General features: G+C 45.2%; 1 protein-coding gene across 50 annotated transcripts in view; it reads left to right on the top strand.

The window, feature by feature from the left end:
- The window catches only part of CTNND1 (catenin delta 1), a 60343-nt gene that overhangs the window by 14004 nt on the left and 21363 nt on the right, over positions 1–24976 (top strand). For 13 of the 50 annotated variants that reach the window (XM_070069973.1, XM_051854235.2, XM_070069994.1 and 10 more), the window contains 5 exons: positions 14692–14808; positions 16021–16312; positions 19136–19207; positions 21603–21755; positions 22508–23043. In XM_070069973.1, the coding sequence (XP_069926074.1) occupies positions 16118–16312; positions 19136–19207; positions 21603–21755; positions 22508–23043 (956 nt within the window). In that variant the 5' untranslated portion in view covers positions 14692–14808; positions 16021–16117. Of the gene's footprint in view, positions 1–5313; positions 5350–8525; positions 8598–14691; positions 14809–16020; positions 16341–19135; positions 19208–21602; positions 21756–22507; positions 23044–24976 lie in introns of all 50 variants that reach the window. The other 37 variants (XM_070070069.1, XM_070070000.1, XM_070070009.1 and 34 more) reach the window with 13 other exon arrangements.

Genomic DNA, 24976 nt, shown 5'->3' with positions numbered 1-24976 from the left:
CTTTGGTTGAATTGTAATTGGTTGACTGTGCTGGTTTGCTTGCTCCCTCACACCCCAGGGTGATCGTATTTCTGAGTCAGTGCTCCTTCTGTGTGCAACCTGCTCAATTTGATTCAGCGAACCTGACCAGCCCAAGTGCCCTTTTGGAGCAGCAGCGTGTGCGTTGATTTGGGTGTGTCCAGTTGTTTGGGGTGTGTCTTTTATAGCCTCTTTTTCTTTTTTGTTCAGTATCTCAGAAAAATACCCCCCCACACTTAAATGCTCCTATTTCTATCTGCTTTTGTTATCCACTTCACACTGTGGTACTTAATCGATACTGATTTATTTGGCCCGGACTATGAATGAAAGAATTGGATAAGAATACTAACAATTATAACTAATTTTTCAGTATTGTCGAGAAAAAAAATCTGATTTGGTGCTAGGTAAGAGATTTTGGAGTTTTGTTTTTATGTGCTTCAGTGATAGAATTTTTGGTGGCTAGACCCTGCTGTTGAAATTCTGTTCTAAAATATAAATGTTGCTAAATATTCTTTTTTTGTCCAACTCTAGAATGACTCCTGTGTATGTTCCTGTCCTACTCCTCCACCTTGTACTAGATCCAGATAAAGACTAAATCCTTCTAAGCCATGCTGTTTTACACTTAGCTCCTTTTGCATTATGTACTGCCTAGATCAGGATTCAGTTCAGAATACTTCTAGCAGGTCCAAGAAGAAGGCGGAAGAGATCTGGGAAAAAGAAAGGAGAAAAGATGAGAGATGTTAGCATTTTACTAGTTGCCTGCAGTATTCCTCTGTAGAACTGTGCTGAGCATTCCCTGTTACAGGTACAGGGAATTGAGCCTTCGGGCCAAAGGTGTTGCTGCTTTGGATTTTAAGAATCTCTGGATAATGGAGCTTGACTACTTATCTGTGTCTTTGCTTCTGGGCTTTAGGGCTAACTTCCAATGGGCTGTATAAGGTTATAGAAAAAGGTATTGTTTTTCCTCTTCTTGGAGTCAGCTGAAGGCCTTTATTCAAAAGGAAGGCTTTTGTTTCTAACTAGGCTCTAAATCTGTATCCCCTGACTCAATTCACGGGTACAGTGAGTGGGAAAAGCTGAGGCTGCTGTCTTGACCTCTTTGCCTCCAGGGCTACTGTGCAATTAATTCTTAGCAGCCTTCCTCTAGATCCCTGGGGAAGCAGGGAACTTTGCTCCCAGCACCTGATAAACGGCCTCTGGAGGGTGGAGTCTGCTGCTTTTGTTTGTTCTTTGTGGGGCCTGTCTTAGAATCAACTTTATGCTAGTAGCAAAAAGATTTGCGAAGACTTTGAAAACAGTGGAAGTGAGTAATAGAGAACATGACAGAGGAGGGTCCTAAAGTAGTTCTTCAAGTGGGAATATTCCATTGACTGAATCCAGGTTGAGATCAGATCGCCATGATGAAGCTTTCTTGGTCTGTATCAGATGGCAGTGAGCTGAATGTAGCAGCAGCAGTAGCTTTAGAATCTGAGTGCAGTGCCTCCAAAGTGAATCTACTTGACAAGTAGGAATTTTAAAAATCCCTCACCCCATCCAAACTCTTAGATCCATACGCAGTATCTTTCTGCTGATTCTTAGAGGCCTGAGCTTTGTCCTATGTAGTGTTGGCTTGGGGCAGGGAGGAGGGTTGTTTTCCCGAACATGATAAGGAACTGAGCAGGGCAAAGTGGGAGCTCTGACTGGTGATTGGTAGACAGGATGCCCTGGAATGCAGTTGGCCTGCAGCCCAGAATCCAGCACTTTGTATTTGTTTGTTTCTGGGAGACTGTGGTCTGGTGCTACTGTGACAGGAAGTGAGAAAGCTGGGAGTAGGGGAACGGAGAGGGGCGATGTCTTTGTGGTTCTCCTGTGAAATCTCTTTGTCCCTGGAGAGCAGCTCTGCTACAGAGCTCTGCTGAGAAGAGAGCAGCCTTTGTGTGTCTAATGGGTCTCAGAGCATCTAGCTGCTCTAAGGGATTAGGGAGTGTGAATTCTGACTGTGGCCTTTTGCATCTTGACACTTGAGTTATATAAATGGCCTTGATCTCTTAGCATTGGGGAGCTTACTGAGTTTTGTGTTTGCTGTTGTTATTTATGGATCTTGGAGATTTAATTGAGAAAGGAATTCTAGGAGATAGATGTTAACTAATCTTCATTTGCTGTACATATTGCAGATAATTTGTTGGGACAGAAAAAAGCAGGTAATGTTGGACCCTACATTTTAGACCTCATCCTTGCAATTGGCAAACCCTACTACTCACAGGGCAGGAGAAACCTACTGTTCTTCGATTTCAGTATTAATAGGTAGTTTTGCATGTAACTGGGGAACGGTTGAAAGGTTTCCCCGTGTCTAGAATGAGAAAGCACCTGTAGCGCTCTCTTTCCTCCTCTTCCCTTCTTTTCTCACTTCTTTTGTGTTTTCCCTGCCCTCTATTCCAGCTGTGAAACATGCATCTCCTCTCACTGTGGATTGGGGATCTGAGTCCTCAACTTCTTGCCAAGCTGGCTAGTCCCTGAGCACATAGGACAAACCCGCCTTTGATTACCCAGGAGGACAGCTGCCCTAGAGGCAGATTGCTAACATACCTCTAGAACAATCCCTCCCCTCAGTTCTGATGCTGGCTAGCACAATCTTTTCTGCTTCTAGTTCCTTCTGTTTCCCACCCCAGTTATGATCTTTACTTTTGGCTTAGTGAGATGTCACATGAAAAGTGAGAGTTCAGGATATTTGTGATTCTATTTTCTTTCCTTGGGTGGAGATGATCAGAGAATGCAGCACACATCCAGATTTCTAAAGTAGGCCAGTAGAAAGGTATGTGATTGGTAGGTATGAAGTAGTACCCTTTGTGCTTTATACATTTCTTCCTGAGAGTTTTTCCTGATTTTAAGAGTTTTATTTATTTATTTGAAAGTCAGAGTTACAGACAGGGAGAGACACAGAGAGAGGGAGAGAGAGATCTTTCATCAGCTGGTTCACTCCCCAGATGGCCACAGTGGCCATGGCTGGGTCAGGCCAGAGCCAGGAGCTTCATCTGAGTCTCCCACATAGGGGTGGCAGGGCCCCAAATACTTGGGCCATCTTCTGCTGCTTCTCCCAGGACATTAGCAAGGACCTGGATTGGAAGTGGAGCAGCTGGGACTTGAACCGGCACCCATACGGGATGCTAACAGTGCAGGCGGCAGATTTATCTGTTACACCATACCACCAGCCCTGGTTTACCTTATCAACAGGAGATGAAGATAGTTTGCAAGTACTCTACCCCAGAGTTGAGTAAGGCTTTGCTCAGTAAAGTGAAGGCAAGAGCCAAAGGTCTAATTGGTTCTATTCTGTCTTCTCTTTCCCCTCCTTCCTTCCCTGCAAACAGAGTTTACTTTTGTTTAATTTCTCTATTGGTGTTAGAATGTTTTTTTAAAAAAATATTTATTTATTAGAGAGGCAGAGGCAGAGAGAGAGAGAAGTCTTTCATCTGCTATTTCACTCCCCAATTGGCTGCAACGGCCAGAGCTGTGCGGATCCAAGGGCAGGAGCCAGGAGCTTCTTCCGGGTCTCCCACGTGGGTGCAAGGGCCCAAGGACCTGGGCCATCTTCCGCTGCTTTCCCAGGCCATGGCAGATGGCTGAATAGGAAGTGGAGCAGCAGGAGCTTGAACCAGCGCCCTTATGGGATGCCAGCACTGCAGGCAGCGACCTTACCTGCTATGCCACAGTGCTGCCGGTCCCTAGAATGACTTTTAACCACAGGAAGCATGGAAAATTCATACTGCTTCCCCTGTATCAAAGAGCAAGAAGATGTACCAGGAATAGAAGATATGTAGTTATCACATTTACTAGCTGATGAACTTGGGCTAAATACTGAATACATTTTTTTAAAAGATTTATTTATTTGAAAGAGTTACAGAGAGAGCGAGAGACATAAGAGAATGAGAGAGAGAGAATCTTCCATCTGGTGGTTCACTCCCCAAAAGGCCACTACAGCCAGGCTGGGCCAGGCTGAAGCCAGGAGCTTCTTCCAGGTTTCCTGCATACATGCAGGGCCCAAGCACTTGGGCAATCCTCTGCTACTTTCCCAGGTGCATTGGCAAGGATCTGGATCAGAAGTGGAGTAGCCAGGACTCCAAGGAGCACGCATATGGGATGCCAGTATCACAGGCAATGGCTTTTCTGGCTATGCCGCAGTGTTGGCTCCTGAACACTTTTGATATGTAGTTTATTCATCCATAAACTGAGGCCTCAGAGAGTGTTGAGAGAATAGTGTATGATAACTTCTAAGAGAGATCAGTAATTAATAATTACAATTTTCCATCCTCTTTAAGGTTGTGGTTTCTGTTTCAGATAGGGAGAAATATTTCCTTCTGCTATTTATCTTGTATGTGCAATAGGACCTTATTACTTCACTGATTGATTCTCTGTAGAGTCACATCTCTTCTCGCTCCCTGTTGCCTGTCCCTAAACAATGAAAGGGATGTTTCATTGGTCTTTTCAGGATTTTGAGGAAGTGGGACTTTGTAAACATGGCTCAATTATATGCTTTAGTCTTTTCCAAGTTACCTTCAAATGATGGGCAAATAGATGGAGAGAATGCCTTAGATAGTGAGTGGGTTTAGTGAGAAGTTGCCTCTTTAAAAGGGAATGTGAGGTGCTGGCTTTATGGTGTGCAGCAGATTGCTGCCGCTTGGGACACTGCCTGGAGTGCCAGGTTCAAGTCTGACTACTCTGAGCTTCAGATTCGGCTCCCTGCTAATGCACTGGGAGGCAGTACTCATAATCCTGCCACCTACGTGGGAGACCACCATGGAGTTCCTGGCTCCTGACTTTTCACCTAGCGCAGCCCTGACTGTTGCAGACATTTGAGGAGTGAACCAGCAGATGGAAAAATCTTTTTTTTTTTTAAATCTCTGTTTCTCCCTCTCTCTCTCTCTGTGTCACTCTGCCTTTTAAATAAATAACTAAAAAAATGGAATATGAGCTCAAAAAGTTGGATGACTGCCAGTAAATTGTAAGGTTAAGAATTTCCATTAATTTTTTTCTAGCCTGGGATGGGGAAGGATGTAAGATGTTCCACTTAATTATATATTTTTTGTTTTATTATGTGAGAGTTAAACAGTACCTTTCCATTTCAGTTAAACGATTGCTTATTTCCCCAAGTGTATCTGACTTTCCTTTCTTTTTCTCCCTCCTTTTGTAGGAAGGAGAAAGGCATTTGGCCTCTCCTCTTCCTCTAGTCTGACACCTCCCCCTACGTTTTTGCCCCTCCCTTTTATCTTTGTTAACTTATCAGCCTCTCCCTAAAGCCCTGCTTTCTCCTTATATGGCTAGGTGCAGTGTCTTTGGCAAAGTTGCAAAAGGATCCAGGTAAGTAGCTCTGCCTGTCTCAGACTCAGGTTTGAGAGAAAATTTAATGTTATCTGTCCCAGTGGAGGGCCTGGAGAAGCACGTGGGTTATGGGGGAGGAGAAGGAGGCGGCCTGGCCTGAGAGATCAGAAGGACTTGTTAGACGAGTCCTGTGTGTGTGTCATGCATGCTCCAGAGAGAAGCAGGTTTTGTTTCTTTCCAAACCCTTTCAGTACTGGGCCCCCTCTGGAGCTGAGAACCACACCCTTCCTTTGCTTCAAAGCCTGCCCAGCATTTAGCCATTTTTGTATGTTATGGTTTGGGGGGTTCCCGGAATATTTGGGTAAGGAAGAGAGGAAGAAGAATGTTTTCTCTGTCTCTGAGGTCACAGTGGTATGGATTTTTCTTTGTTTCCTTTTTTTTTTTCTTCCTTATTTTGTTAAGACACAGTAAAAGTCCTGATGGGTAACTTTGAGTTCAGATAAGATAAGTCAAGTTTAAGGTGCTCTACTTACCCATAGAGATGGCCAACCTGAAGTAGGCCTCCTTTCAAAAGGAGTATTATATTTGTTTTTCAAATTCCTTCTCTTTTGATACTCTAATCAGAATGTATTGTTCTTTGCTAAGAGGAGAGTGATTTTCCCAAACTCTGATAATTGATCAGAAAAATTCATGGTGGGCTCAGTTGAGACCTAGTCCTTTTGTGAAAAATAAGAATCTTCTGGTCACCTTTTTGGGTGCTCTGAATGGAGAAGCTGGGCCCACCATGAAGCCAGACTTGAAGGGAAGCACAGAAACTGCTAGTATTAAGACAAGGCCTTTTCCAGAATAAAGGCTTTGTGACTTTGAGAGAGCTCAGTGGAGACTGGATTGTGAAGTATGTATTTAGATCTTAATGAAAATTAGCTGCAGGACTTGAGGTTAGCATGGAATTGGGCTTTCTTGGTAAAGTGAGAAAGACTAGAATTGTTCTGAGCTTGAGAAGGTGGAACACTAGATGAGGGTGGGGCGGGGTACTTAGACTTTGGACTCCAGTACACTCACTCTTCCTGATAAAAAGCCATAGAAAAACTGTTGACAAAATATATTTCTTTGATTTAGAAGCAAAATGACAACTGTGTATGTTATGGTTGAACAAGAATAATTGCATTGAATTAAGGGGCAAGTGCCAGTTAAGGGAAATAAATGTCTTTTTATTTTCAAAGAAATATCTTAAGTTTCTTTTTTTTTTTTTAAAGATTTTCTTATTTATTTGAAAATCAGAGTTACATAGAGAGAGAAGGAGAGGCAGAGAGAGAGAGAGAGGTTTTCCATCTGCTGCTTCACTCCCCAGTTGGCCGCTGATCCAAAGCTGGGAGCCAGGAGCTTCTTCCAGGTCTCCAGTGTGGGTGCAGTGCTCCAAGGACTTGGGCCATCTTCTACTGCTTTCCTAGGCTGTAGCAGAGAGCTGGATCAGAGGTGGAGCAGCCGGGACTCAAACCAGTGCCCATATGGGATGCCGGCACTGTAGGCAGAGGATTTACCCCCTATGCCACAGCACTGGCCCCAAAATATCTTATTTCTAGAAGACTCTTCTGGCTTAAATGTTACATACTACAGTTCTAGAATATTATAGGTACTATATTTGATTGGTTGATAATGTTCAGTAAGAGGGTCGGTATGGTTTTAAAAAAATTTGCATTGGCCGGTGCTGCGGCTCAATAGGCTAATCCTCTGCCTGCAGCGCTGGCACCCTGGGTTCTAGTCCCGGTCAGTGCGCCGGATTCTGTCCTGGTTGCCCCTCTTCCAGGCCAGCTTTCTGCTGTGGCCTGGGAGTGCAATGGAGGATGGCCCAAGTGCTTGGGTCCTGCACCGCATGGGAGACCAGGAGAAGCACCTCTCTCCTGGCTTTGGATCAGCGCAGTGCATTGGCCGTAGCGCGCCGGCAACGGCAGCCACTGGAGGGTGAACCAAAGGCAAAGGAAGACCTTTCTCTCTGTCTCTCTCTCTCACTGTCCACTCTGCTTGTCAAAAAAAAAATTGCATTAGAACTTTATTTTTTTAAGATTTATTTATTTGAAAGGTGTGGCGCAGTGGGTTAAAGCCCTGGCCTGAAGTGCCAGCATCCCATAGGGGTGCTGGTTCAAGATTTGGCTGCTCCACTTCCGATCCAGCTCTCTTTTTTTTTTTGGAAGAGGAGCAACCAGGAGTAGAACCCAGGGTGCCGGTGCCGCAGGCGAAGGATTAGCTTACTGAGCCGCAGTGCCTGCCAGCCCTCTGCTATGGCCTGGGAAAGCAGTAGAAGATGGCCCAAGTCCTTGGGCCCCTGTACCCGCTTCGGATCGCTGCAGCTCTGGCTATTGCAGCCAACTGGAGAGTGAACCATCAGATGAAAGACTTATCTCTCTCTGCCTCTCCTCTTTCTGTGTCTTTCAAATAAATAAAGAAAGAAATCTTTTGGGGGGGGGGGGACAGAGAGAGAGATCAATCTTGCATCTGCTTGTTCATTCCTCAAATGACCACAACAGCTCGGGCTGGGCCAGGCTAAATCCAAGAGCCTGGAACTCCATCCAGGTCTCCCGTCTCCCACATTAGTGGCAGGGGCCCACACACTCAGGCCATCTTCCTCTGCTTTCCCAGGAGGAATAGCAAGGAGCTGGATCAGAAGCGGAACAGCTGGGAATAGAACAGTCGCTCACATGGGGTGCCAGCATCACAGGTGTCAGCTTAACCTGCCATGTCACAATGCCTTATTATTCTTTTTTTTTTTTTTTTTTTAATTTGACAGGCAGAGTGGACAGTGAGAGAGAGAGAGAGAGAAAGAGAGAGAGAAAGGTCTTCTTCCTTTTTCCGTTGGTTCACCCCGCAATGGCCGCTGTGGCCGGCGTGCTGCGGCTGGCGCACTGCGCTGATCCATAGCCAGGTGTTTCTCCTGGTCTCCCTTGCGGGTGCAGGGCCCAAGAACCTGGGCCATCCTCTACTGCACTCCCGGGCCACAGCAGAGAGCTGGACTGGAAGAGGAGCGACCAGGACAGAATCCGGTGCCCCGACCGGGACTAGAACCCTGTGTGCTGGCGCTGCAGGCGGAGGATTAGCCTATTGAGCCATGGCGCTGGCCAATTATTGTTAATATTAAAAAAAAATTGCTCATTTTTGTTTTATTTAAAAAGCAGAGAGAGAAATAATTTCTCACCCACTTGTTTACTCCCCAAATGCAGGCAATAGCCAGGGCTGAGCCAGACAGGCTGAAGCCAGGAGCCTGGAACTTGTGCTTCACCCAGCTCTCCCATGTGAGTAGCAGGGACCCAAGTACTTGAGCCATCATTTGCAGCCTCCTTTGGTACATGTTAGTGGGAAGCTGGAATCTGAAATGGAGCTGGAACTCAAACCCAATCACTCAGATATGGGATGTGAGCATCTCAAACAGCTTATCTACTGTGTCAAAGACCTGCTCCTTAACACATTTAATTAAAAAAATTTATTTTGGAATAGTTTTAAATTTACAAAACAAATTATGAAATTGTACAAAGCGTTCACAAATACCCCCTATATAACTTTCCCTGTTGTTAACATTAGTATATCACAATCTATAAACCACCTCCAATTTCCCCTATTTTTAAAAAATATCCAAACTTCCTCTATCATTCCCACTGTTTCCAGCTTCTAGTCGTTAATATTCTGTTCATATTGACAGTTTTCTTTTTTAGCTCAATATATGAGGGAGAACATGTATTTTTAAAAAAGATGTATTTATTTATTTGAAAGTCAGTTACACAGAGAGAGAAGGAGAGGCAGAGAGAGAGAAGTCTTCCATCTGCTGGTTCACTCCCCAATTGGCCACAATGCCGGAGCTAAGCTGATCCAAAGCCAACAGCCAGAAGCTTCTTCTGGGTCTCCCACGTGGGTGCAGGGAGTTGGACTTGGCCCATCTTCTGCTGCTTTCCCAGGCTGTAGCAGAGAGCTGGATCAGAAGTTGAACAGCTGGGACTCCAACCAGTGCCCATATGGGCTACCGGCACTGCAGGTGGCAGGCAGCTTTACCTGCTGTGCCACAGCACAATAGATGCCACAGTGTTCACTTCTTCTATGTATTTTTATTTCTATATTTGATAGAAAAGAAAGCTGGGACTTAGAATGACTAAGTGGTATACTTTACCCAAAATCATATAGCTAATAGACAATAGAGGTGGGACTTAAATCCGGTTAAATTCCCAAGCTTGCTTGCTTGCTTGCTTCCTTCCTTCCTTTCCATCCATCCATCCATCCTTTTGTTTTTGCTTTTTAAGATTTATTTTATTTATTTGAAAGTCAGAGTTACAGGGAGAAAGAGAGCTTTCATCTTCTTGTTCACTCCCGCATGGCCAGGGTTGGGCCAGACAGAAACCAGGAGCCAGGAACTTCTTTCAGGTCACCCACAAGGGTGTAGGGATCCAAACACTTGGGCTGTCTTCTGGACGTGGAGCGACTGGGACTCTACCAGTGCCCATATGGGATGCTGACGTTACACACGGTGGCTTTACCCACTATGCGATGCTGGCCTCCCAAACTTATATTCTAAACCTCTAAGAATTGTGATTCCAGGGGCTAGCACTGAGGTGTAATGTGTAAAGGGGCAGTTTGTGACACTGGCATCCCATGTGGGTGCTGATTCCTTGTCCTAGCTGCTCCATTTCTAATCCAACTCCCTGCTGATGGCCTGGGAAAAGCAGTGGAAGATGACCCAAGTGTTTGGGTCCCTGCCACCCATGTGGGAGACCCATATGAATCTCCTGGCCCCTGTCTGGCCCAGTTCTGCCGTTGTGGCCATCTTGAAAATGAACCAGTGGACTGAAGATCTCTTCTTTCTTTCTAACTCTTTCAAATAAAAAACTTAATCTTTTAAAAAAAAAGTTAATTTCAAATTAAATGTCTTCAGCCATTTTATAGTAGAATAAATCATTCCAGAGACTATGCTATTGGTAAATGACTTTTTTCTTCTGCTGCTGCTGGTTGGCATTGTCTGATTGTTTGGTTCTTCTGGGTGTCTGATTCAATTTAACTTCAGAGTTCTTACAGAAAAGACTGAGTTTTTATCTTTGTCAGTGCATGAGTGAAGGAACCTTTCTGGAGACTCTAGGTTGTAGCAGAAAGGTTTTTTTTTTTTTTTTTTAAGATTTATTTTATTTATTTGAAAGAGAGAGAGAGAGAGACAGTCTTCCATCCACTGGTTCACTCCCCAAATGGCTGCAACGGCTGGAGCTGAGCTAATCCAAAGCCAGGAGCCAGGAGCTACCTCTGGGTCGCCACGTGGGTACAGGAGCCCAAGGACTTGGGCCATCCTCCACTGCCCTCCCAGGTACATTAGCAGGGAGCTGGATCAGAAGTGGAGCAGTCAGGATTCGAACTTGCGCCCATATGGAATGCTGGCACTGTAGGCCAGGGCGCTGACCCACTGTGCCACAGCATCAGCCCTCAGAAAGGTTTTTTGAGTGTAGGTGGGATCCAGTAGCACAGGACCTGTGGCATATTAAGAATAAAACTGGGGCCAGTGCCGCGGCTCACTAGGCTAATCCTCCGCCTGTGGCACCAGCACCCTGGGTTGGGGCGCCGGTTCTGTCCCGGTGGCTCCTCTCCCAGTCCAGCTCTCTGCTGTAGCCCGGGAAGGCAGTGGAGGATGGCCCAAGTGCTTGGGCCCGGCACCTGCATGGGAGACCAGGAGGAAGCACCTGGCTCCTGGCTTCAGATCGGCGCAGTGCGCCAGCCGTGGCAGCCATTTAGGGGGTGAACAATGGAAGGAAGACCTTTCTCTCTGTCTCTCTCTCTCACTGTCTAAATCTGCCTGTCCAAAAAAATAAATAAATAATAAAAAAAAGAGTAAAACTGGGCTGGCGCCACTGCTCATTTGGCTAATCCTCTGCCTGTGGTGCCGGTACCCCGGGTTCTAGTCCCGGTTGGGGTGCTGGATTCTGGCCTGGTTGCTCCTCTTCCAGTCCAGCTCTCTGCTGTGGCCCTGGAAGGCAGTGGAGGATGGCCCAAGTGCTTGGGCCCTGCACCCGCATGGGAGACCAGGAGGAAGCACCTGGCTCCTGGCTTCGGATCAGCGCAGCGTGCCAGCCATAGCGGCCATTTGTGGGGTGAACCAATGGATGGAAGACCTTTCTCTCTGTCTTTCACTGTCTAACTCTGCCTGTCAAAAAAAAAAAAAAAAAAAAAAAAAAAAAAGTAAAACTGGCTATTCTCAGAAAATCTAGTCTTAGAGGAATGACATGTTTCACTTTGTATGCCCCCTTTCTCATTTTGGGAATTCCCTGATGGTAATTTTTTTTTTTTTAAGTGACAGCAAGTGTAATTCACATTAAGTAGTAAACCTGGAAACATGTTGTACTGCATTTATTTATTAAGACATTCCTAACTTCATCTGCCAAAGTTAATGGTTTGCAGACTCTGGTCTTCAGTGCAATCTTTTATGAAGTATTGTTTTTCCTCTAGTCTCTTGAGTTTTGAGATCATTGGTTTTCTGTAGCTTCCCTAACAGCTTCTTTCTCTTCCCCACCATGCTTTTCTTCACATTCTCCCACTTGTATTTAGACATCATGGGTAGCTCTTTAGCCTAAAGAAAATGGAAATATTTTCTTCCCCTGTTTTCTTGTAGTGGTTAGGAAGAAAGCTTTCAAAGGTTGCAGGGCACTGGTTGGAGTTATGGCTCGGCAGGTAGACCCTACCACCTGTGATATCAGCATGCCATATGAGTACCAGTTCTTGTCCCAGCTGCTCTTCTTCTGATCCATTTCCCTGCTAATGGCCTGGGAAAAGCAGAGGAAGATGGTCCAGGTGCTTGGACCCCTACCACCCATGTGGGAGACCCGGATGAAGTTTCTGGGTTCTGGTTTTGGCCTAGCTCAGACCTGGCCATAGTGGCCATCTGGGAAGTGAACCAGTAGATGAAAGATCTCCCTCCGTCTCTCCCTTTCTCTGTAATTCAGACTTTCAAATAAATAAATCTTAAATAAATAAATAAAGGTTGCAGGGCAGAGGGGCTGAACCATTCTTATACTTACTTCACTTGTTTTTGAACTTGACCACAAGGCCTAGTTAGAGAATGCAGGCTTTGGAATGTCATTGGCATCTTTAAATTTAGAATTTGTATTGATTGTGAATCCTTGGGTCTGTTTTCTCATTTGCCATAAAACTAATTTTCTTAGGATTGTTGTAAGGATTGCCAGAATAATAAATGTAAACTACTAATTGTTAGGTTTTTTTTTTTCACATTCCTTTATTGAACTGTGAGGGTCTTCAGTAAGGAATCAAGAATTTACTGTATCAGATGTGTAATGCTGTGATAACTGCCAGGCACTAGAAAAGCCACCTCTGTCCCAGAAACACTGGTCTAGGTGGGACCGCCTAGTAAGTGGATTTGAAGTAGGGAAACCAGCTCATCCACTACTTAGAACCCAGTTATGTTCTTGATTCAGTTAATTTCATTAGTAATTCACAAGATAGTTTGGGGCTGAGACATTTCCATGAAGTCATGTATTTGGAAGATATAAACTAACTCTTGAGATAACTTAATACTTCTCATCTGTGTAGTACGCATCATCTCACCTGATCTTAGAGCAAGTCTGAATTAGACTGGGCTCGTGGTCTTGGCCTCTTAGGGAAGAGAACTCAGCAGGGACTTACTGCCATCGTTCACCAGTGACAGGACCAAGACTGGGACCCCTCTTCTGAGTTTTATTTTGTCCCCTACAGCTTCTCCTGCCCTCTTTAGGCAGAAAATCTCTCGATTCCTTAAGACCTGGGAGTCAAATCTTGTTTTTCTATGTTTAACTATGCTGTCCTCTTCTCCAAATTAGAGCTGGGTGGTGAGCTTTAAAGCCATGAAAATGGAAGAAGCTAGTATTTCTCAAGTTACTGTTTTCTCTTTTCTCTCCATTTCTTCCTAACTCCCCCTATTGAATTAAAGTTACAGGGGCAAAAAAGTGGCCGTTTATGGCAGAGTGACAACTTCTGTCTTCACCAGAGACTGTTGTCAGTGTATGCTCCTGGTAGTGGTAGTTTGAGCTTTTACTAGCAGAGGAAGATTACAGGGCAGAGGCTGCAGAGTGACAGCTACAGTGCAGGCCCTTTTAAAATTCACTAACCAAAAGAATCTCTTGAGCTCAGAGTCCTTTAGGTGTGGAAAGTTCATAGGTCATGGGGATTAAGGGGGAGGAACTTTTTTTTTTTTAAACAAGGAGAGAAAAAGAGAAAGACAAAAAGACACACACACACACACACACACACACACACACACTGAGGGAGGGGAGAGATAGATCTTCTATCACTGGGTTACTCTCCAGATGGCCACAACATCCAGGCCTGGGCTTCTATAGCCAAAACCGGGAGTCTGGAACTTCCTCATGGTCTCCCTCATGAGTGGCAGGTCCCCAAACACACCAGCAGCAAGCTGGATTTGAAGTGGAGCTGGCAGGACTTGAACCGGCACTCTGATATGGGATGCCAGTGTTGCAAGGCAAGGCTTAGCCCACTGTAATGCAACATCCTCCCACCCCCGCTTCTTTTAAAATATAAGGATACTTATTAAAGACCTTTGAGTGGTGTGTTGGAATGTAGGGTGGGAATATGGGAAAGTAGCAATGGGCTTTGCACTGAAAGGAAGGCCAGGAATTGATAAATGATTGTGGGAGCCTAGAGCTGGGGTAGGAGGAGTTTAGGGAATGGGTACCATACTCTTGGATTTGGAGATTGAATTAATTCAGGAATTTATTGGGCACCAGTTTAATCAGTTTCCTGTGAGTACTCTTGCTTACTGAATGCTATATGCTCTAAGGTAAACAGGCCCAAGCCTTTGTGCCTGGTGGGGCTCTGGGGAGCGTGGGAAAGGCAACTGAAGCAAAAGGCTCAGCCTGGGCCAGTCCCCACATGTCTTCCTCACTGCAACTATTGCGTTGGTTTCTCAATGTCTTTGTGGGCATGCTGGGACTGGGCTTTGAGGTTTCTGCCTTAGGGGTGGGAAGGGGGGGGAAGGGCATTCTAACAACAGTCTTTCCCCTTCAATTTGGTTGCTGGGAATCGAAGGTAAATGGGCTTCTAGCTATATTATAACTTGTTCCTAGTTCTCTATGAAAGTACAAGTAGAAGAACTCTGACTTGACTGTAGAATCCAAGTTTTAATGAAAACTATATCCAAGGCCCAGGCATATGAACAGAGCAATGTCCAAAGGGCATTTGTCATATTAAGCAATTCCATGTCATATTTTAAATTACTCCCTTTCAATTTTAATGCCTACCCTTGCTCCTCTTGTTTTTTTGTTTTTTGTTTTTTTTTGTTTGTTTGTTTGTTTTGGGGATTGGGTGTATTTTATTTTCCTCTCATTCCCATTTTTCTTCCCAATATTTCTGCAGCTCTCTCCTTCCTGCTTCCTCCTTGCTGTGGTGGCTGGGATGCTTCTTCCATGATTGTTTTGAATCTAGACTGGGCTGTTCTCTGTGTTAAATCAATCAGTTACGACATCTTAACAGGTGTGTATGGAAATATGTTTATTAAGAGTAAAACATTTTTAAGTGACTTTTTTCATAAGGGTGGATGAGCATGTGGGAAATATGGGAGAAGATTTATTCTAAAATTTGCTTTCAACAGTGTATTTTTGGATTTACCATAAAGTCTTCCTTAACTATAAGACAGAAAAGAAAACCCACTAAGTCTAACAGTATGACTGTAATGTCTCATCATTTACTAGTCAATTTGTTGTTTGAATAATAAGGGTATGGGAAGCTCTTCATTTCTATTTAACTGTCATTTGTTGTATAAATATCATATATAACTCTCTAGAGTCTCAGATATTTACCATGAATTGGAACAGGTTAAGATGTAAAAAGATAGTTTATTTGGAACCTTCTGCATGACTACAGAGATACAGGAAGCTCCAGCCATTGACATCTGGAGGTAGGATGTGAGCTACTTCAAGATACAGTTTCAGAGTTTGAGCCCAACGATTGTTTTCCTATATTGCAAGAGGTGAAGATCCTTGAAAAGAGTGCCTTTTTACATTTAGAGTTTTTTGTGGTTCTGTTGTTCTCGTCTCTCCATTAATGAAGGCACTTGTTTTCCCTTCAGTGTTGTAGTATAGTTTTAGGAAGTAGAAAGGCTGCTTCATACATGTATTAAGCATGGAGGCCTTAATCTTATGTCCTTCCTTTAACAGTGGGAAGTTTTTTTACTACTTCCATTTCTTAACGGACATTTTAATTTATCATATTCATTTAGTATATTTTGCCACATGTGTAGCAGTTTCAGTGTTCAGGTTTGGGAGACATTGAGTAAAATCTGTACTTCTCCCTTATCTCCAGAAGTGGCTTGTCCAGTAGGACAGAGTACTTTTCTGTACTGTGGAGTTGCAACTTTAATTGGGATGATACCAGCAAAATTTTCTAGGGAAAAATAATCTAATCTCATGTCCTGGCAACAGCACTGAGCCGCCTTATCCCTGTCCTACCAACAGTACATATTTGCATCTAGTTGGCCCTTCCTTTCTGTAGTTAATTCTGTTAGGGTATTGAGGAGGATGGTAGGAGAAGGATCCTGCTTGAGCAGACACTGGTGATGGGCTTGGTGGTGGCTTGCTTTCTGCATTTCAATAAAAGCACAGTAGAGCATCTTTGGCTCCGGGATTAATAATTCATCTGTCTTCTCTGACCTGTGACCTTTTCTCCCCTTTCTCCTATCGTTCCCAGTAGTCTGAAGTGAGGGAGGCCTCTCCCTCCTTCCTCCTCCCTCTGTGACCCGCCTTCCCTTTTACCCTGCCCCGTGGCGGCTCCTCCCCTTACCTCCATGGACGACTCGGAGGTGGAGTCGACCGCCAGCATCTTGGCCTCTGTGAAGGAACAAGAGGCCCAGTTTGAGAAGCTGACCCGGGCGCTGGAGGAGGAGCGGCGCCACGTCTCGGCGCAACTGGAACGCGTCCGGGTCTCGCCACAAGATGCCAACTCGCTCATGGCCAACGGCACCCTCACCCGCCGGCATCAGGTAACCCCTCTCTCCATCAGACCTGCAGGTAGGAGTTTGGCCTGGTCACAGCAAAGCTATGGTTCTTCTTGGCACGCTTCTGTTCTCTTGGTGATGGACCGTCCAGTGCCCATGCTTCACGACTCTTTCAAGGGGGATAAATATTGATTAAGAGATGAGGCATGTTGCTTCTGTGCTTAGTTGAATGGATTTTCTGGGTTAGGGTGCAACTCCTGTAATTGTAGCTAGTATAGCTTGGAGGTATACTCAAGTTACTTGTTTTCTGTGATTATTTTTTTTTTTTCTTCTTGGTATCAAAAGCTCAGCAAAGGAAATTCCTGCTTAGTCGTTGGGGAAGTTGGGCCTCTTATGCTCTCAGCTCCAGTTGAGTCTCCTTCAAGGGACAGTCTGTTCTCAGAAGGTGTGGCAGTGTCTATAAATTGTGTATTCTTGCTCCTTATGGTCCTGTGTGCTCTTTTTGGTGCTGTATAAATCATGTCTGGGAGGAGGGGGGTCATTGTTGGTTAGAGTTGGAGAGAGAACATCATGCTGCTGTTTAACCCAGATAACCACAGGAGCCAGTGGTCTCTGGGTTGGCAACTCTGTGATGTGACTTGGGAGAGTTGGTCTTAGAAATGAGAAGTATCTTGTGTTCCCTCTGGTTTTTCTAGTCTGACCTGACTGTGACGTAATCTGTCTGAGCTTGTGGGGTGTGTGTGTGTGTGTGTGTGTGTGTGTTGGGGGATAGAGAGGAGAGAGGCATTATATCTTTTTATATCTTTTTTTTTTTTTTTTTAAGATTTGTTTATTTTTTTGAAAGGCAGAGTTAAAGAGAAGCAGATGAATAGAGAGAGAGAGAGAGGTCTTCCATCTTGCTGGTTCACTCCCCTGATGGCCTCAATGGCTGGAGCTGGGCCTATCTGAAGCCAGGAGCCTGGAGCCTGGAGCCTCTTCCCGGTGCAGGGGCCTAAAGACTTGGGCCATCTTCCACTGCTTTCTCAGGCCACAGCAGAGAGCTGGATTAGAAGTGGAGCAGCTGGTACTCAAACTGGCACACATATGGGATGCCGGCACTGCTATGCCACAGCGCCAACCCCAGCATTATATATTTTTTTTTTTTTTAGATTTATTTATTTGAAAGACAGAGTTACAGAGAGAGGTAGAAACAGAAAGAGAGGTCTTCTATCTGCTGGTTCACTCCCCAGATGGCTGCAATGGCTGGAGCTGCACTGATCAGGAGCCAGGAGCCCCTTCTGGGTCCCCACATGGGTGCAGGGGCCCAAGGACTTGGGCCATCTTCTACTGCTATCCCAGGCCATAGCAGAGAGCTGAATCAAAAGAGGAGCAGCTGGGACTAAAACCGGCGCCCATATGGGATGCCAGCACTTCAGGCCAGGGCTTTAACCTGCTGTGTCACAGCGCTGGCCCCCCAGCATTACATCTTAAGAGATCCCTCTGATTCCTGGGTGGTAACTAGAACAGTGGTCATGCCCCATTATTGATTATTGTTTAATATAGTGAGATTCCTCATGCCAAGGAGTTTTACAGTTGGGTTATATGAAAATAGAGTACAGGGTTAGGAATGAGATGTATATATTGAAAGGGTAGATCAGGACTATTCAGGCTTGGAGGTGGTGGGGAATTCCAGGATTTAGCTCATAGTTTCTCTTTTCTTACTCTCTTATTTTTAACTTCTGCTCAGCTATGAAACCACACCCTTCCTTTTTCCTGAAAGTAATGTTTAACTTCCCCTCCCTGCAGCATTATACTCTGTATGTAATAGGAGGGTGTGGGAGGAGTCTCCCGAGGTGGCCGTATTAGGAGGAATATTTTGTGTAGTGTATTATCATCAAATTATCTTGTGGTACTTCAGACAGAACAACTCAGGGATGACATCTTGGAATGTGGTTCTAGTAACTGATGTAGATGTTGAAAGTTCAGTTTTGGGAGTATTAGGGTACCTGCTTTCTCACGTTAGGAGAGGAAGACTCATCTCTTGCTTCTTTCTTTTAAAAGCTGCCTACAGTGGGAGTTTCCAGTAGTATCAGCGCATGAAGATTCATGGGAACAATACAGAGGCTTTTGGAAAACCCCCAATATAGCCTTTCCAACTTTCCTTATATTCTTTTTTTTTTTTTTTTTAAATTATTTGACAGGTAGAGTTAGCCAGTGAGAGAGAGAGAGACAGAGATAAAGGTCTTTCTTCTGTTGGTTCACCCCCAAGATGGCCACCATGGCTGGAGCTTTGCCGATCCGAAGCCAGGAGCCAGATGCCTCCTCCTGGTCTCCCATGGGGTGCAGGGCCCAACCACTTGGGCCATCCTCCACTGCCCTCCTGGGCCACAGTAGAGAGCTGGACTGGAAGAGGAGCAACCGGGACTAGAACCCGGCGCCCATATGGGATGCCAGCGCTGCAGGCAAAGGATTAACCAAGTGAGCCGCGGCACTGGCCCCATCTTACTGCTTTCTAACAAGATGACCTGTAGGGAAACTTGGATAAGTTCTCTGCTGTTTACTTGGCAAATTGTTGAGTCCCTATTATGTGCCAGGCACTGCTCAAGGCATTAGGGATACGTCCTTAAGCAAAACTGACCAAAAAGCCCTCATGGAATTTCTGTTCATACATTCTAGAGACCCAGTCCATCAGTTATAGGCCTGATTGTCATTTTGAGCAAAGTGCTAAGACTAAGAAACAATGTGGTTCTTTTGTGAGTACTGACAAGGATTCCAGACCACAAATACCTTCTTGAAAGCCCTTTTCCTGTTTGGAAAAAAAGATGCTTGTATTTGATAGAGCAAAAGAAGGCCACAAAATGAATTGTCTTCTTGTGGGCTGTATTTCAGAACGGCCGGTTTGTGGGCAATGCTGACCTTGAAAAACAGAAATTTTCAGATTTGAAAGTCAACGGACCCCAGGTAATTCTTTTGGCTTGAGGCTTAACTTCCCTAGCCTATAAGAGCACGTTGGTGTCTTGTGAAGTGCCTGGCACATTGTAAACACCTTTTAGTTTATTAAGATTTATTTATTTATTTGAAGGTCAGAGTTACACAGAGAGAAGGAGAGGGGGAGAGAGAGAGAGATCGTCCATTCGTTGGTTCACCTCCTAATTGGCTGCAATGGCCCAAGCTGCGCCAATCTGAAGCCAGGAGCTAGGAGCTTCTTCCAGGTCTCCCACGTGGGTGAAAGGGACCAAGGCCTTTGGCCATCTTCTGCTTCTTTCCCAGGCCATAGCAGAGAGCGGGATAGGAAGTGGAGCAGCCGGGTCTTGAACCAGCACCCATATGGGATGCCAGCACTTCTGGCCAGGGCTTTAACCTGCTGTACCATGGCGCCGGCCCCGATCATTGACTTGTATCACTCTCTCTCCCTTCCCCCTATTTGATCCCTAGGTTTGGCATTCTTTTCCTCCCTTTTTTTTTTTTTTTTTTAAGATTCATTTATTTTATTTGAAAGAGTTACACACAGAGAGGCAGAGAGAGAAAGAGAGAGAGAGAGAGGTCTTCCATTCGCTGGTTCATTTCCCAATTGGCTGCAACGGTTGGAGCTGCACCGATCTGAAGCCAGGAGCTAGGAGCTTCTTCTAGGTCTCCCGCGTGGGTGAAAGGGCCCAAGGACTTGGGCCATCTTCTACTGCTTTCCCAGGCCATAGCAGAAAGTTGGACAGGAAGTGGAGCAGCTGGGTCTTGAACTGGCACCCATATGGGATGCAGGCACTGCAGGTGGCGGCTTAACCCACTACACCGTAGTGCCGACCCCTGGCATTCGTCTTCTAGAGAGAGCGTGCTTCTACTTTGCAGAAACCCCTACTCAAAATGTGACTGGTCTTGTGCTTTTGGTATTGTTTGGAGGTTAACATTAGAGCTAGTCAAAAGAAGACCCCTAATGGGGTTTTCTGTATTTTTTTTTTTAATTTTTTTAAAATTTAATTTTATTTAGGCTGGTGCCGCGGCTCACTAGGCTAATCCTCCGCCTTGCGGCGCCGGCACACCGGGTTCTAGTCCCGGTTGGGGCGCCGGATTCTGTCCCGGTTGCCCCTCTTCCAGGCCAGCTCTCTGCTGTGGCCAGGGAGTGCAGTGGAGGATGGCCCAGGTGCTTGGGCCCTGCACCCCATGGGAGACCAGGAGAAGCACCTGGCTCCTGCCATCGGATCAGCGCGGTGCGCTGGCTGCAGCGCGCCAGCTGCGGTGGCCATTGGAGGGTGAACCAACGGCAAAGGAAGACCTTTCTCTCTGTCTCTCTCACTTACTGTCCACTCTGCCTGTCAAAAAAAATTTAATTTTATTTATTTTAAAAGTGTATAGAGAGATAGAGACAGAGATCTTTTGTTTGCCGGTTCACTCTCCAGATGTCCACAACAGCTGGGGTTTGGCTAGGCTGCTGAAGCAAGGAGCCAGGAACTTGGGCTGGATCTCCATTTGGGTGGCCAGGACCCATGTACTTCAGCCATCATATGTTGCCTCCCAGGGTGTGCATTATCTGGAAACTGGAATGGGAAACAGCTGGATATAGTCATCCCATGTCATGTCTTAACAGGTGCACCAAACACTTGCTACCGGTTTATCTTAGAAGTTCTTTACTGGGTGAGCTACTCTTTTCAAGGGTTGCTCAGATATAGATGTAACTATAGTTAATACAGCTCATATTCATTTAGATGACCAGAATTGGGAAATAAAATCTGCTTTCTCTGTCATTTGGATGTCAGTATGGCTGTTGTTAACTCAGTTCATGTTTCTTAAATGACTTGTACTGGGAAGTTATATATACCGTCTTTTATTTTTGTACGACTTACTTATTTATTTGAAAGGCAAAGAGAGGGAGGGAGTGAGTGATGGAGGGAGAGAGAGAAAGAGAAGAGAGAAAGGAAAAGGTGTTCCATCTGCTGGTTAACTCACCAAATACCAGCAACAGCTGGGGCTGAGCCAGACCAAAACCAGGAGTCAGGAGCTCTCTTCGGGTCTCCCATATGGGTGGCAGGAATCCAAGTACTTGAGCCATCATCAGCTGCCTCCCAGGCACATTAACAGGAAGCTGGATCAGAAGCATGGAGTTGTGGGAACTTGAACCAGGCACTGCAGTATGTGATGTAGGCCTTTCAAGTGGCAACTTAACCCACTGTGCCACAACACCCACCCCTCTACTATCTTTTTGTACAAGTTAGAAAGATGATAGATGCTGCTTTCTAAAAATATAAAGATCTATGGAAAATGCATGAGGAGTCCCTGTTTCCAGGACTACTACTACTTATTGGGTTGGACTTGATAATACATAGAGTTTGATAGTAACTTCTTCCTTTTCTTCTTTTCCATGTAGGATCACAGTCACCTTCTTTATAGCACCATCCCCAGGATGCAGGAGCCGGGGCAGATTGTGGAGACCTATACAGAGGAGGACCCCGAGGGAGCCATGTCTGTTGTCTCTGTGGAGACTTCAGATGATGGGACCACTCGGCGCACAGAGACCACAGTAAGCATGAGGTCTTGGAGTGACAGGAGAGGTCTTCCTATAGTCTCCACTAGGGAGGTGGGGTTAAAAACTTACTTAGGGTAGATGAAGGACCACAGTGGTGATGGCAGGTGATCGCTGACCAGATGGAAAAGAGATATGGGAAAATCTAATGGAATTAGAGACAGTGTATCAAGGTCTGTATTTAGCTTCCTTTACAATTGTAGTCCTGACGGGACCATTTTCTTGCTTGGAGACTTTCTTTTTTCTTTACTTTTTTTTTTTTTTTTTTTTAAGATTGGTTTATTTGAGAGTAGAGTTACAGAGAGAGGGAGAGACAGAGAGGTCTTCCATCTGCTGCTTCACTTCCCAAATGGCCGCAATGGCTGGAGCTGGGCTGATCTGAAGCCATGAGTCAGGAGCTTCTTCCAAGTCTCCCACGCAGGTGCAGGGCCCAAGAACTTGGGCCATCTTCTACTGCTTTCCCAGGCCATAGCAGAGAGCTGAATTGGAAGAGAAGCAGCTGGGCATGAACTGGTGTCCGTATGAGATGATGGTGCCGCAGGAGGAGGTTTTGCCCACTATGCCAAAGCACCCTGCTTGGAGACTGACTATAAGATAGAAGGAAAGAAAGGTCGATGGTAGACTGTAAGGAGTTTCTACATAAAGTGATCTAGAGGTGGTATTTGTTTCTCTTCTCATAGTGATCTAGAATTTAAGCTTATCAGTCAACTTTCTTCATTAGTTTTTCTTTTTCATGTTTCTTTTTGAAGGTCAAGAAAGTAGTGAAGACTGTGACGACACGGACTGTACAGCCAGTCCCCATGGGACCAGATGGGCTGCCTGTGGATGCTGCGTCAGTTTCTAACAACTATATCCAGACTTTGGGTCGTGACTTCCGCAAGAATGGCAATGGGGGCCCTGGTCCCTATGTGGGGCAAGCAGGCACTGCTACCCTCCCCAGGAACTTCCACTACCCTCCTGATGGATATAGCCGCCACTATGAAGATGGGTATCCAGGTGGTGGTGACAACTATGGCAGTCTGTCCCGGGTGACCCGCATTGAGGAGCGGTATAGGCCCAGCATGGAAGGCTACCGGGCACCTAGTAGACAGGATGTTTATGGGCCCCAGCCCCAGGTTCGGGTGGGTGGGAGCAGTGTGGATCTGCATCGCTTTCACCCAGAACCTTATGGGCTAGAGGATGACCAGCGAAGCATGGGTTATGATGACCTGGATTATGGCCTGATGTCTGATTATGGCACAGCCCGTCGGACTGCGACACCCTCTGACCCTCGCCGACGCCTCAGGTAGGCAAGATTAGAGGAAGATAAGGGTATTTCCAAAACAAGGAAAAGGGGTAGCTTTTCTTTCTGAGCCTTTGAGGGATCAGAGACATTTGTGGCTCCTTCTGCTATGCCCTTTTTTCCCCCCTCCCTGTGGAAAGCCTTATTTTTTCCCTTTTTAGAGTTTGCTTAGTATTGACTTACTATTGTCTTTTTTGCATTATTAAAGTTGGATGTTCTAATTACAGAAAATGATTTGTGGTGGCTATTGGTCTGTGTCCTAAAGGATGAATTTTGATTGTATGCTACAGTTTCTGCCTTTCTGGCTAAGATCTGACCCTTTCTGATGATCGAGAGGTGCCTGTTGCCTGGACTCATGGAATATTCCCTGTCTTATTCTTTGAATTTCCTTAACTTCTGGTTTGGTATTAAGAATAGAGTTGAGGGGCCAGCGTTGTGGCATAGTAGGCTAAGCCTCTGCCTGCTTGCTGGCATCCCATATGGGTACCAATTCATGTCTTGGCTGCTCCTCTTCTGATCTAGCTGTCTGCCATGGCCTGGGAGAGTAGTAGAAAATGGCCCATGTGCTTGGGGTCCTGTACCCACATGGGAGACCCAGAAGAAACTCCTGGCTTTGGATCTGCCTAGCTCTGGCTGTTGCGGCCATTTGGGGAGTGAACCAGCAGATGGAAGCTCTCTCTCTCTGTAACTCTAGCTCTCAAAAGAAGAGTTGAGTTTTAGGCTTTTGGAGCCAGAAGAGATAAGGGTGTATATAACAATTCTCACAGTGGTTCTAATCTATGTTAAAAACAGATCTTGACCTCATATGGACCCTGACAACTTTGTGCTTAGAGTCTTACATATAAAGTGAAGCGGGGGTGGCATCTGTGAGGGGTACATTATCAAAAATGCTGACAGTTTCCTAAGCAGTTGCATACTCTGAGTTTTCTTGTTCTTGGGTATTCTTTGGTGATATGAAAAGGCAGTGAATGATGTTTGGACTGGTAGATGTGTTGCCTTGCTACCTTGATAGAACGCTTTAGAAGAGGGTTGGTAGATGTTTTCTAAAGGACCTGTTTTAGGCTTTGTGGGCTATAAATCATAATTCTTGTCAAATGTTCTGGTTTTTTTTCTTAAGCTTTTAAAAATTATAACTTATGTGAAAATAAGTTTGGTTCATGAGCTATAAGCCCTGCTTTAGAATTACCAGTGAATGTTTTCTAGGCAAAGAGGAATAGTAAGAAATAAGGGAAGGTTTACAGCTATCTTGATGGTAAGAGTTCTCTGGTAGTTGTTGCTGAATTTCTGTATGTGGGGTCATGACCTTCTAAAGTGAATGGCTTGGTGCTTATTTTCCTCATATATTAGGTAGTATTAGCTAATAGTGAATTGGGCTGGGTGCAGGAGTAGAGGCCCCATTATCTAAGCCTGAGTCACTCACCTTTCAGGTGTCTTGGGTAGCTAATCCACCTCCCCTGTGACTCACCTTTTATTCCTGGAGGGGTACCAGACTTCAGCTGGTGCAAGCTAGAGCGATGGTGAATAACAGCTATCACTGAAGCAGTCTGACTAGGGTGTTGGCTCCAGTGTAAGTCTGCTTTTTCTGACTTCCTCATTAGTGAAGAGTAATTGGACCCAAGTGATTGTGCCTGGCTAGGTCTTTTTTTTTTTTTTTTTTTTTTTTTTTTTTTAACTGTGGCGGTTGACATAGAGAGGATTTTGAGACTGGTTCTTGGCTTTGTTCCAGGGTTGCATTGGACTTAAACCTGTTGACTAGCAAGAACATTTGCTGCTTCCTGTTCCAGCCCTAAGAGAGTAATACAAGGTTAAACTCAAACCGAGGCTGTGATTACTTTGGTTCTGGCTGTTCCTCAGCCACTAGCTATGTGTTCTTAAGCAAGTCATTTGATCTGAGTACAGCTGTTATTTGTACAACAAAAGAAAAAATATCTTTATC

Source organism: Oryctolagus cuniculus, chromosome 1 (genome assembly GCF_964237555.1).
Source record: "Oryctolagus cuniculus chromosome 1, mOryCun1.1, whole genome shotgun sequence".
Lineage (NCBI taxonomy): Eukaryota > Metazoa > Chordata > Mammalia > Lagomorpha > Leporidae > Oryctolagus > Oryctolagus cuniculus.
The sequence above is the reverse complement of the archived record's forward strand: the minus strand, read 5'-3'. Positions and strand labels throughout refer to the sequence as shown.